This window comes from Pantherophis guttatus, chromosome 16, assembly GCF_059756535.1.
Source record: "Pantherophis guttatus breed Tessera chromosome 16, ASM5975653v1, whole genome shotgun sequence".
Lineage (NCBI taxonomy): Eukaryota > Metazoa > Chordata > Lepidosauria > Squamata > Colubridae > Pantherophis > Pantherophis guttatus.
In genome coordinates this window covers 11,824,166-11,838,188 of record NC_142078.1, presented here as the reverse complement: position 1 = coordinate 11,838,188, position 14,023 = coordinate 11,824,166, and the positions used below count along the sequence as shown (strand labels likewise).

Below are 14,023 nucleotides of genomic sequence, written 5' to 3'. Positions count from 1 at the left end.
TTGCACAGAATGAGAGAAAATGAAATTGGATGTGCGGAACAAAACATTTTAGCCTATCTGAATTCATATATATATATTGCCCCCAAACCCAGTGTGGATGGATATCCATGACTTCTTAAGATAATTCAGATATATATATTAGATATATATATCTGAATTATCTTAAGAAGTCATGGATATCCATCCACACTGGGTTTGGGGGCAATAGTATAGAAGATACAGAAGTGGTTTGCTATTGTTTTCTTCCTCCCTCCCTCCCTCCCTCTTCTAATGTATCTACCTACCTACCTACCGTATCTATCTACCCTATCTATCTATCTATCTATCTATCTATCTACCTACCTACCTACCTACCTACCTACTGTATCTACCATATCTATCTGCCTACCTACCATATCTATCTATCTATCTATCTATCTCTATCTATCTATCTATCTATCTATCTATCTATCTATCTATCTATCTATATCTATCTATATCTACCTACCTACCGTATCTACCATATCTACCTACCTACTTACCTACCTCTAATCTTTCTCATCTAATATCATCTACCTACCTACCTTACTATATCTATCTACCATATCTATATCTACCTACCTACCTACCGTATCTACCATATCTATCGATTGATCGATTGTTTGATTAATCTCTTATCTACCTACCGTATCTATCTACCATATCTATCTATATCTACCTACCTACCTACTGTATCTACCATATCTATCTGCCTACCTACCATATCTATCTATCTATCTATCTATCTATCTATCTATCTATATCTATCTATCTATCTATCTATCTATCTATCTATCTATATCTACCTACCTACCGTATCTACCATATCTACCTACCTACTTACCTACCTCTAATCTTTCTCATCTAATATCATCTACCTACCTACCTTACTATATCTATCTACCATATCTATATCTACCTACCTACCTACCGTATCTACCATATCTATCGATTGATCGATTGTTTGATTAATCTCTTATCTACCTACCGTATCTATCTACCATATCTATCTATATCTACCTACCTACCTACTGTATCTACCATATCTATCTATCTATCTATCTATCTATCTATCTATCTATCTATCTATCTATCTTTATCTACCTACCTATTGTATCTATCTATCTATCTATCTATCTATCTATCTATCTTTCTATCTAATCTCTCTCTCATCTATCTACCCACCACCTATTTATTTATCTATCTATCATCTATCTATATCACCTATCTATCTACATCCACCCATCCAAAACTATAAGCATCCATCACTCGTGTGAGATGGATTTCCGTGTAGTTTCCCACCCAAGTTCTAATCAGGTTCAAGGATTCTAGGAGAAAGTTCCATAAAAGTTCTGTTCTTTGAAACATGAATGTCTGTTAAGGGAAGTTATTTCCTGAAAAGACATTGAATAACATTTTGCTGCAAAAATTCCAAAAGAGTCTGTGCAAAATGTTAAGGAGGAAAAAAAGATTTTGAAATTCAAATGCTTCTGCTTCTTGGTTCTCCTTACTGGTTAGCAAGAAGTGGGGCAGAAGGGGAAGAAAGAACACTTTATGCATGCTCAGAGGCACTCTTTTTAATGCTTTTTATTTTATATGCACTTTAATCTCTGCCTAAATAGAGATCTCCGGGGTAGATACTGGATCAAATGTCCTATTTTCCTTGTGGTTTGAAGTCTAGTTTTAGCTTACAAAGTGACTTTTTAAAACTCAGCTGGGAGTCATAGGGGTACAGAAGGAATGATGCGCCCTCTCATTTGGGGTAAAAACTGAAACAGGGCAAAGCGGGAAAGAACCTCCAAAGCAGCTCTTGAATTTACAAGCATATGTCAGAGGCCGGCTAATACATTCTGGTTATGACGAATTTTAAATATTTTTTAAAAGGGTTCTCGCCGGGAAGAGTCGTCCCATTAGCCCCGCATAGCGGCTTCATTGAGAAACACGGAAATGTGGTACATCCACTCAACCTCGCAGGGTCACCCTCTTGGGAGTGGGAAGGACCTCCTCTTTTTCTCCTCCCTCCCCCCCCCCACGCCTGCCCGATTTGTCCGTCCAATCAGCAATCGGAGCGCCGGCGTGACCGCCGCCGCCGCCACAAAGAGGGCGTCACCGCGCCTGCGCACCCTTTGCGGACCCGAAAGGGGCCTTCCGCTCCTCGCCTAATTCTCGCGAGACGTTCCCTTCCTCTTTCCAAGATGGCGGCGGGCGAGGTGGATGCTGCTCTGGCGCTGCTGAGCCGGGTCGCTGCGCTGGAAGAGCCGCTGGAGGAGCTGCGGGCCCTGCGGGTGGCCGTGCAGGCTCTGCCCCCCGGAGCCCTCCGCGAACGAGGCCCTGACTACCCTTTAGCCGGGCTCTTCGTCCTCATGGGTCGCGGGGATACGTAAGAATGAATTGGGAGGGGTTCCCTTACACCAAAGGGGCTAGTCCTCATGGAGGAGCTGGGGTCGTGCTGGGCGGGGCGCGGTGAGGTTGGGTGGTCCATGGGGCCGAATTTCAAGATCACAGGCTGACAGGTGCATGCATAATTGGGTGTGCATGTGTATACGTATAATCTACCTATATATCTTTCTCTATACAAATATAGAAATTTTCATTTCATTTCATTTTTATTAAATTTGTATACCGCCCTACTCCCGAAGGACTCAGGGCGGTGAACAGCCATAAAATAAAACATGTAGATACAAAATTTAAAATAGAGATAAAACTAATTAAATAAATTTGGCTGAGACATTTTAAAACCCCAATAAATTAAAACCAAATTTAAAATTCCATTTAAAAGAGGAAAAGTTTAGGTCAGGCCAGCTTGATGGAATAAAAACGTCTTAAATAAATACATGCACATTTATACACACATACTGTATGTATGTGTATAGATACAAATATGTGCCATACATACCTATATATGTGTGTGTGTATCTACTATATCTGTATATCAATCTACATCTATCATCCATCCATCTGCCTGCCTGCCTGTCTGTCTGTCTATCTAGCTATCTACCTACCTAAATCAATCAATCTCTCTCTCTCTCTCTCTCTCTCTATCTATCCAGCTACATACCTACCTAAATCAATATTTATCTATCTATCTATCTATCTATCTATCTATCTATCTATCTATATCTATCTATCTTTCTATCTACCTACCTACCTACCTACCTACCTACCTACCTAAATCAATCACTGTCTGTCTATCTATCCAGCTACCTACCTACCTACCTAAATCAATCAATATCTATCATCTATCTATCTATCCAGCTACCTACCTACCTAAATCAATCAATATCTATCATCTATCTATCTATCCAGCTACCTACCTACCTAAATCAATATCTATCTATCATCTATCTATCTATCTATCTATCTATCTATCTACCTACCTACCTACCTACCTACCTACCTACCTAAATCAATCGATCAATCAATGTCTGTCTGTCTGTCTGTCTATCTATCACATCTATCCATCCAGCTATCTACCTACCTACCTACCTACCTAAATCTATCTATCTTATCTCTATCACATATATATATATATATACATGTGCACGCATACACATAAATACAAATACATTTATACATATATATACACACAAATCTGTGTATACATTTCTATGTGTGTGGATGTAGAAAGTTGGGGGTGGGGGCTTAGTTGTAAACATGACTCCTGGTCTCCGGTCCCTCCTTTCTTTCTCTGCCTTTCCTCAAAACGTTGCTTTATAAATGTGGAAACTCTTGAAATGAGCTCAACATTGTTAAGGGAAAGCAACAACAGGATGGGAAAGTGATTGGCCTGTTTTTATGCTGTGTGCAGGTTATGCAGTTGCAGGTGGATGCTTGGGCTTGGGTTTTGGAAAGCGTATGATTAGTTTTCATAGAGAGTCCTTGAGGGGGTGGGTGGGGGAAGCCTTTGAACTTGATAACAACCAGTTCCACCTTGAAAATTTGTGTCAAGAATTTTCATAAAGGAGCGAGGTTGCTTATTTTGCACTGTATTGACGCCTTTCCTTATTTCATTAGCAAAACACCTGGGTTTTCCTTTCTCTTGCAAACAGGGAGCAGATCTCTTTATGTGTCTCGATCTTGGAGAGATTCCTGCAAGTCATGGATCCCTTGGATGTAATCCAAAACTTTGGGGAGGAGCTTCAGAAGGGACTGTTCCACCCGGATGATTCAGTCAAAATCCTAACCATCTCCCAAGTGCGTGTTACAATTCAGTTTTGTAATCTTGTCAAGGAGTTTTAAGAATGAGATGTTTTTATCCTGCCATGCGCTTCTCTGTTTTCATGCATGTGCTGCAGGTGTCCGAAACAACATTGGAGGTGATATAGGTAGTCCTCGACTTACGACCACAATTAAGCCCAAATTTTTTGTTGCTAAGCGAGATACTTGTGAACTGAATTTTGCCCCATTTTACAACTTTTCTTGCCACAGTTGCTAAGTGAACCATTGCCGTTGTTCAGTTAGTGACATGGTTGTTAAGTGAATCTGGCTTCCCAATTCACTCTGCTTATCAGAAGGTCGCAAAAGGGGGTGGCATGACCCCAGGACACTGCAACTGTCATAAATTTTATATGGTCATAAGACACTTTTTTTTCAGTGCCGTTGTAACTTTCAATGGTCTCGAAATGAACTGTTGTAAGTCGAGGACTACCTGTACACTAACTTTGCCCTGTTTTGTGCTTTAATTACAGTCATCGCCTTAAAATTTTTGGCTAGCAAGTGTAATGCAAATGCTTCGAGCGATTTTTTTTCCCCAAAAAAGTTATTTTTATTTCTCATAAACACATTTACATGTACAGTCATTTATCCATCATTTTTCATTCATCTTAAAAGATAAGATTAACTTTCATTTTTAATTTTTACTTTTTCGAGGCTGCTCTTTTACCATTTACCTTTACCCCAACCTTTCTTCTTCTCCTCCTCCCCGCCCCTTCCTCTTTCTTCTCCTACTTTCTTCGTTCTTCCTCTCCTCCTCTTTCCTACTTCCCCTTCCCTTCCCCCACTCCTCTCTTCTCCCCCTTCTAACCTTCTCTTCTACTCCTCTTTCCCCTCCCTTTTCTTCCTCTCCTTTTCCTTTTCTTCTTTCTCCTCTCCTCTCCTTTCCTCTCTTCTCCCTTCCTCTCTCTCTACTCCTTCCCCTCCCTCTTGTTTTTTCCCTTTTCAGTTCAGTCTAAAATGGTATTTGAACAGCCCCGAGCGATTATTTTTAAACTTTCAGTTTATGAAACCGCAAGGCAGTATAGAAAAATAGCAGAGAGGACAGCTAAGAATGAGACTTAAAGACCAAAAGTAAGAATGGAAGAAGAATGGAAGTTGGAAACTGTCCAGTGACTATAAATTATGTTGTATCCCTAGGTTGGAAGAGTTGTTGAAGACTCTGTTGCTGTCAGAGAAATCCTTAACACTCCTGAATTACTGAGGCAGATTGTCTACTGCATTGCTGCCGAGAAAATAGCAGTGGCGAAAGAGGTCAGTGCTTATGATTGTGAGGGAGGGAAGGCCATCTAATCCATTGAACTTTATAAATCTCATTAATTATAAATCTCCCCATCTATTGGGCCAGTCACTCTCTCTCAGCCCTGGGAAGAAGCCCACTTCCAAAATCTTGCCAAGAACACTGCAGGGACTTGCCAAGGATTAAACACAGACTCAAAGGCGCACCTCCCCACTTTCCCCCAAAAAATCTAAATTATGGGTAGCCATGGGCTGTGGAGCAATGCATTCCCAATTTTCTGTTTTTTTGCAATTTGAGCGTAGATCCTTCAAGAACCACCTGTGGTACGATTGGGTCCAGAAAAGGTGGGATAGAATAGATATATGATGATGTATATATATATATATGGTGGCAAATGTATGTATAAAGGAATGATTTTATACTTATGGACAATGTAATCATATTATACCATGGTGGCAGGATTATATATTTTATTTGTGAAAAAAAAAAAAAAAGAACCACCTGTGGGATCCCCCCGCTGAATCTCTTAGAAAGAAAATGAATATATTCAATTATGTGCCAGCTTAGACCCCCGCAGAACTGTAGTCAAAACTATTTCTTGATTATTTGCAATGTCAAATGTGTGCCTTTCTCTGTGTTTAGGTCTCTGACTCCCTTATTTGTCAAGGATCCATTAAAAGAGATGGGTGGCAAATAAATAGAATAAATAATAATAAATCCCCAATGTGCTGGACTACATGACCCCATTGTATGAAGGCTTTCTTCCTTCTGGAAAATATTTTTTTTTTCCTGAGAATGGTTAGGTCTTTCATCTTAAGCCACTGAGGTGGACAGAGAGAGCTCTGTATTCAGACTGTGCAACTATTGTGCCTTTTGCTAATTCAGGGTCTCCGCACCCCAACATATTGCATAAGTCTGCTGCTGCTGTTTTAATCGACAACTTTGTTTTTTAGGCCATCAAATCTTTGTCCAGGATAGCACAATCACCTGAGGGCTTGGAAGTTTTGCTGGCGGGGAATTTGCTGATCGACTTGAAAAATGTCATGGCGAAGAGCGACATCATACGTTATCGCGTATATGAGGCAAGAGTTATGAGTTGTTGTTTTTTTAAAAATTGAGCCTAGCCCTAATAATAATAATAATAATAATTTTATTTCTATACCGCCCTTCTCCCGAAGGACTCAGGGCGGTGTACAGCCAATTTAAAAACACAGGACACAACAATAATTAAAAATTAAAATAATTAAATAGATTAGGACGATTTAAAACCCCCAAAATTAAAATACCCCAATTTAAAATTATTATGTTGATAGCCCTGCCTGGCGGAACAACAGGGTCTTCAGTGCGCAGCGAAACACCCGGAGGTCGGAGATCTTACGTATTTCCGGGGGCAGTTCATTCCACAGGGCTGGGGCTCCCACAGAGAAGGCCCTCCCCCTGGGTGTCGCCAGCCGACATAACTTGGCTGATGGCACCCTGAGGAGACCCTCTCTGTGGGAGCAGACTGGTCGGTGGGAGGCTACTGGTGGCAGAAGACGGTCTCGAAGGTAGATAAAGGACAGAAATGTATGTCTTAACTCTCAGGTAGATGATGTGACTTGGGGATTTAGAAACAATTCTGATTGCGGCTGACGGGGGTAGGGATAAATTCCAAGTTGGATAAAATTAGTGGTATTGTGGGATGTGAAGATTAAAGGGGGAGGGCGTCTGGAGATTCTCAGTCATCCAGGTCCCGGTTTTCCCAAAGGTGCTTTTTCCAAAAGGGAACCAGATTTTGTTTTTCTTGGAAGATGTTTTGCTTCTCATCTAAGAAGCTTCTTCAATTCTGACTAAAGAACTGAAGAAGCTTCTTGGATGAGAAAGGAAAAACAAAGTCCAGTTGTCTTTCGAAAAAGTACTTTTGGGACAAGGGGAGAGGGTACATATGAAAAAGAAATTGGTAGCGTGTTAATATGTAGCTGGAGACTAGCATGACATTTCTTTCAGTGGATTAATTGACTTGGCATTCTTAAAAGCTGTATGAAGATTAACATGAACAGAACAGAAATCTCTCAGAGGGAATAGGATTTTTTTCATTTGAAAGAAAAGTAAACGGAGTGTACCTATTGGCTTAACACAGGGGTGTCAAACTCGATTTCATTGAGGGACGCATCAGGATTGTGTTTGACTTCGGGGGCCAGGGTGGGCATGGCCAGCTTGACGTCACTCATGTTGGGGGCGTCTTAGGCGGCCCGAGCACTCTGCCAGCGAAAATGGGGTCCTGAGCTCCGTTTTCGCCCACGACGGCCTCCTGCAACCCTCTGCCAGCGAAAACAGAGCTCAAGTGGGTCACCCGTGCCCCCCAGGCCCAGTTTTCGGCCACGATGGCCTCCTGCAGCCCTCTGCCAGCGAAAACAGAGCTCCACGGGCTGATCCTTCGCTGTTTCCAGTGCAGTCCCGCAGGCCAGATATAACCACCCCACGGGCCGGATCCACCACCCGGGCCTTGAGTTTTACATCCCTGGCTTAACAGATCTATGTTTAATTAAATAACCACAAATCTTGGTTTACAAATGGGGGAGGCGTGTCTTCCCATTGCAGCAGAAACACTTTTTAAAGAGATGTGACTCAGATTCCTGTCTTTTTGTGCGTTTGTGTTAGCTAGCTAGTGATCAATATTTCCTCGACGTCGGTGGACTCTCTGAACTACTGTGTGAACAGCGGCTTAATATCGGAAATGATTGGGGAACTGACGGGAAATGATGTGCTTGTCAGGTACGTAATGGGATGGGCTTCAGCATGAATGGGAGGCCATCAGGGGGCAGCCTTGCTATCTCTTTGCTGCTTGTAAATGCATGGCGGTGTCTTCAGTTTTACTTGCTACCTATCATCAATCTCTGGCCCAATTCATAGTTTGCTTCCAGTGCTTTCTTAGAAGGGGGAATAAATTCCATTCTCTGCACAGACACATTGGATATTTTCTCCCTATTGCAACCCTACAAAAACGCGAGCTTCGGCTTCTGTGGTGTGCCCCTCCCCGCTTTCAGTGCCCCCCCCCATGTCTTCACCTAAATAGCAATAGAACTTAGTCAGTCAAATGAGGACCCAAATTGTTGGGAGAAAGATGCTGACTCTTTAAATCGCTTAGTGAGGGCTGAAAAGTACAGTGAAGCGGTATATAAGTCTTAAGTGCTATGGCTATACACTGGGCTTTTGCTGCAGGTGGAGCTTCCTGGGGCATTAGGAGGCCTATTGCTGTATTTTTCAGAGTATAAGACGCTCCGGACTATAAGACCCACCTACCTTTTTGGGGGGAGGAAAACAAGAAAAAAAAAATCTGCCTCTGCCTCCCAGCAATTTACCTCCTTGCAGCAAACAGCAAACAGCCTGTCTCATTTTCATTTTCAGCACAGCCTGATTAGCACAAGGAAAAAAAATCTGCCTCTGCCTCCTAGCAATTTGCCTCCTTGCAGCAAACAGCAGAGGCCGAAGGCAATAGGCAATGTCAATCCCTGCAGTCTGAAACAGCTGATGGTCGGGAGGCAGATCCAACCGACAATCAGCTGCTTGTGCTAATCAAGATGTGCTGAAACTGAAACTGAAATGGGCTGTTTGCTGTTTGCTGCAAGGAGGCAAATGGCTGGGAGGCAGAGGCCAATGGGTATGGGCCGGCGGGTGGACGGGGCTATATTTGGTGTATAAGACATACCCAAATTTTCACCCCCTTTTGGGGCAGGGGGGGAGTGAGTCTTCTACTCCGAAAAATACAGTAATTCTCATCTTTGTGAAGTGGTCCATTTATTTGTTTTAAAACAGAGCAACCTGTATTGAGATGGTGACTTCACTGGCCCACACTCAACATGGACGCCAGTATCTCTCTCAGCAAGGCATCATCGACAAGATTTCCAATATAATCATTGGCGCCGATTCAGATCCCTTCTCCAGTTTCTACCTGCCAGGTGATTACAAGTGGCCTTTGGGCATCTTGATCTCAGTAGGGTTAATACTGTATCTTTGTGGCCTGCTGTGCAATTTGTGTGTGTGTGGAGACCAGCGGGGAAATCCTCTGAAGTCTGCTACCGGTTTTGTGTCTGCTACCCAGCGCAATCTTTGAGTGCATGTGTGCCTGAGGCACCCGCACAGCGCTAAAAAAGGAACATTTTGAAGCCTTCCGAGTCTGCAAAGATAAGTAGAACAGTGAGGGGAGGGGGGATCCGCTGTGCCACGCGATTTAGATTAGTTAGAAAGCAGGAAATCCCAAGAGATGAGACGGTGCTCATCTCCGTTTCAAAGCCGAAGAGCCAGCGCTGTCCGAAGATGTCTCCATGGTCATGTGGCCGGCATGACTCAACGCCAAAGGCGCACGGAACGCTGTTCCCTTCCTATCAAAGGTGGTCCCTATTTTTCTACTTGCATTTTTTTTACGTGCTTTCGAACTGCTAGGTTGGCAGAAGCTGGGACAAGTAACAGGAGCTCACCCCGTTACGCAGCATTAGGGATTCGAACTGCTGAACTGCCAACCTTTCGATCGACAAGCTCAGCGTCTTAGTCACTGAGTCACTGCGTCCCCCTATACTCTTTATAAGTAAGAAGGGGGAAAAGATACTGACCAAAGCAGCCGTACCATGGAGGTTCAGGGGGCACTCCTCTCCCCGCTCTGTTGACATGGGGCTATCTTGGCAGGTTTCATTAAGTTTTTCGGCAACCTGGCGATCGTGGACAGCCCTCAGCAGATCTGCGAGCAGTATCCCGCCTTCGTAGAGAAGGTCTTCAGCATGGCCGAAGTCCAGGACCCCACCTTGTTTGGCGTGGCGGTGGACACGCTCGCAATCTTGGGCTCAAACGTGGAGGGCAAGCTGGTGCTCCAGAAGACAGGTTCGTCCAGTGTTTACGTGTAAAAGTACAACTCCGGTTACCGGGCTAGAGGGGTGAGTGGGGAGATGCTTTACGGGCCTAGCCAAAAACAAGAGTTTGCTTTGGTTTTCAGGAAGTCGGTTCCATCGTGTGCTAAACAGAATCGGGCACCAAATAAAGAATTCCCCGACGGAGATGCGAATCCGATGTCTGGATGCTGTTTCATCTCTTTTGTTCTTGCAAGTAAGTTACAGGCAATCAGCTTGCTTCCCTGGCCACTTATGTAGCCGCTCGCTCTCTCTCCCACCATTTTTTTTTTTTTTGTCTTTCACTGTGAGTTGTATTGTGTTGGGGTGTGTGTGTGTGTGCAGTGATGAAATACCGACAACTTCTGAAGGCAGCTTCTGTTCCGCTGGTTAATTGTCCTCACTGTCAGGAAGTTTCTCCTTAATTCCAGATTGCTTCTCTCCTTGATTACCGTATTTTTCGGAGTATAAGACGTACCTTTTTCCCAGAAAAAAGGGAGGGTGAAAATCTGGTTGCGTCTTATACTCCGAATGTAGCCCCGCCCAGCTTCTCAAAACGGAGGTTTCAGAGGCTGAAAAAAGCATCAGAAACGAAGCTTCAGAAAAGAAGCCCCCAAACAAAGATTCAGAAAAAAAGCCTCCAAACAGAGCTTCAGAAAAAAAGCCTCCAAACAGAGCTTCAGAAAAAAGCCTCCAAACAGAGCTTCAGAGGCTTTTTTTCTGAAGTTTTGTTTCGGAGGCTTTCAGAGACAGGAAAAAGTTTTTGAGTTTCAGAAGTTTCAGAGGCAGAAAAAAAAAAAAAACAAGGCACAGAGCTTACAACCAAGGAACCTGTTGCTAAAATTCACTTCTGGGAACAGCTGATTGGGGGTATTCCGGGAGGCTGATCCGCCTGCCAATCAGCTTTTTTCTTATTTTCCTCCCCAAAAACTAAGGTGCGTCTTATACTCCGAAAATTACAGTAGTTTCCATCCGTTTGTGGCAGCCCCTCAAATACTGGAAGACTGCTATCATGTCCTCCCCTAGTCCTTCTTCTCTCTAGAGCAGGGGTGGGCAACTGTGGCCCTTTTACAACCTGTGGACTTCAACACCCAGAATTCCTGAGCCAGCTCCACAGGTTGTAAAAGGGTCACAGTTGCCCACCCTTGCTCCAGACTAACCGAACTCAAATCCTGCAACTGTTCTTCCTATGTTTTAGTCTCCGGGCCTTTCATCATCTTAGTTGCTCTTCTCTGAACTTTTTCCCCAAAGTCTCAACATCTTTTTTTTTTTTTTTTTTTTTGGTGACCAAAACTGGATGCACTATTCCAGGTGTGGCCTTAACCAAGGTTTTATAAAGCAGCACTAACACTTCACGTGATTTTTTTTTTTTTAATTTGATTTATATGCCACCCTTCTCCGGAGACTCAGGGCGGCTTACAATGCGCTAAGCAATAGCCTTCATCCTTTTTTGTATATTTATACAAAGTCAGCTCATTGCCCCCACAATTGGGTCCTCAATTTAACCTACCTTAGAAAGGATGGAAGGCTGAGTCAACCTTGAGCCTGGCGAGAGTCGAACCTGAAGTAATTGCAGGCAGCTGGTCTAAATAACAGGGTGCTTTAGACCACTGTACTACCAAGGCTTTTGATTTTGATAACAACCCAGGATTGTTTTGAAACTTTCAGGGGGAAAAAAAAAAGCCATTTGCAAACTCACCCGCTACTCTCTTGCATACAGCTTGAGCAGCAAACCGAAGACCTCCTCCGGATGACCGAAGCGTGGTTCTCCTCTCTATCCAACCAGCCCTTGGAGCTGTTCAAAAGCATCAGCGCTCAACCTTTCCCTGATCTCCACTGCGGAGCCTTGAGAGTTTTCACGGTAAGATTCTTTTTTTACAGCTTTTACAGTGGGTTAAATAGATTCGACTTGACAACGGTTTTTAAATGGAGGTCAAACCCATTTAACCAAATCTGCCTTGTCCCCCTAGGCCATTGCAAATCAACCTTGGGCTCAGCAGGAGATGCTGGCGAGTCCTGGCTTTGTAGAATACATCGTGGATAGATCAGTGGAACCGGATAAAGCTTCGAAGGAGGCCAAGTACGAACTTGTCAAGGCTTTGGTTAACTCCAAGACGGCTGCAGAAATCTTTGGAAATCAGCATTACTTGAGACTGAAGGCTTATATGCGCGAGGGGCCGTATTACGTTAAGGCTATCTCAACTATCGCTGTGGAAGGCGCCGAGTAACTTTGGATGACGTAATTTTAAGCTAATTCCAGGGTTAACTAAACGTTTTGGATTTCTGGAAGGTGGGGGCCGGCCTGTTGATTTGTAGGGAGGGCAAAGAAAGTGTGGATAACATTTAACTCGGTATGAGTTTTCTTATTTTTCCGATGTTGAAATGGAGGAAGTTGGTTTGAAATATGGAGATTTTTAAGGTATTTTCCTGATGGAAAACACAGGCTCTTACCATTTCATGCTACTTAAAATCCAAAAGAATAAATTGTTACTAGGAAAGGAGACTCTTAAAATATTTTTTAAAAAACAGTTTCCCCAGGATAATGTTGCAGGATCCTGGGAGGCACATATATTCATCTTCATTTGTGATTTTTTGGGTTGATCACACCGCTTTTACCATCTGACTGATTTTTCATCACATCTGCAGTGTTGTTTTTCTGACGTTCCAATGGGCATGACACAAAAAATTTCTCCACACAACTTTACGTAGGGAACAAATACGTGGATTTAATCCAGGATCTTCAAAGCAAGTGAGATGGAAGAATGAAGAATATATCTTACATAAAAGGCCAAACAAATCACCATTTTACAAAAATAAATAAATAAATAAATAAATAAAAGGTGCTTATTTACCCCCTTCTCTCAGCCTCTGTCTGTCCATCCTCCAGCTCTTAATCTCAACCCCAGAAAAGTATAAATTTATGCTGCCTGACTTCTCGGAGACTAATCCCCACAATCTCCTCCAAAAGAAAAGACATCTTCTAATGCCTTCGAGAGTTAATAAATGTATGTACACGCAAGACATTTCTTCCTCGATTCAGTTCGGACATAGCACTCTCACTTTTCCTACACACTCGTCTCTAAACAGGGTACAATTTGAAACAGTTCGCATCGAAATGCAATTCAACATGAAGGACCAGAGTCCTATATGCATAATCCAGCTCAACTTTATGGGTGTTAAATGCATTGGTGGCTTTTAATACTTAACTAATTTAGGAAGCGACAAAATAACTTCCCCACCATAGATGAATCTGTGGTTGTTGTAAAGTTTTCAGTAGTTTTTCCCTGCCTGCCAAATATTCGTTTTTCTGGCGTTCTGCTTTGGATTTGATTCTAAAATACAGTCTTGAATGAAAGAAAGTGTGATCGTTGTTATTTGCAATCCGATTTCCGACGCCGTTTTGCTCAAAAATACTGCCTTTGGTGTATATGTTGGTTCTGAAATACTGCGACTTCCTTTTGTTGTAGAAACATCATGTAGAATTAGCCTTTTAAAAGGAAAAAAAAAAAATTAAATGCATGCAAAAAGTCTTCAGCATCTGGTCTGAATGTTGGGCTGCTTGTTACATCAGCTGCTTAAAATACAGGTAGTCCTCGCCTTCCGACCACAATTTTGTGACCTTCCGACCAGCAAAGTCAACGGGGAAACTAGATTCATTTAACAACCGCGTCACTAATTGAAGAACTGCCGTGAT

At 42.8% G+C, this 14,023-nt stretch overlaps 1 protein-coding gene across 1 annotated transcript; it reads left to right on the top strand.

Annotated features, from left to right (window-relative positions):
- The first annotated feature begins 2,114 nt into the window (after positions 1-2,114).
- On the top strand, positions 2,115-13,688 carry PSMD5 (proteasome 26S subunit, non-ATPase 5). The gene is made up of 10 exons (XM_034416641.3): positions 2,115-2,398; positions 4,068-4,212; positions 5,371-5,484; positions 6,424-6,552; positions 8,115-8,224; positions 9,266-9,408; positions 10,133-10,324; positions 10,437-10,546; positions 12,050-12,190; positions 12,300-13,688. The coding sequence occupies exons 1-10, from the start codon at positions 2,214-2,216 to the stop codon at positions 12,555-12,557; spliced, it is 1,527 nt and encodes a 508-aa protein (XP_034272532.2). The 5' UTR covers positions 2,115-2,213; the 3' UTR covers positions 12,558-13,688.
- Positions 13,689-14,023: the final 335 nt, after the last annotated feature.

Coding starts and splice junctions, on each gene's coding strand:
- PSMD5 (XM_034416641.3), top strand. CDS start 2,214: ATGGCGGCGGGCGAGGTGGATGCTGCTCTGGCGCTGCTGAGCCGGGTC. Junction 6,553..8,114: donor TACGTTATCGCGTATATGAG/GCAAGAGTTATG, acceptor TGTGTTAGCTAG/CTAGTGATCAATATTTCCTC. Junction 10,325..10,436: donor GCTGGTGCTCCAGAAGACAG/GTTCGTCCAGTG, acceptor TTTGGTTTTCAG/GAAGTCGGTTCCATCGTGTG.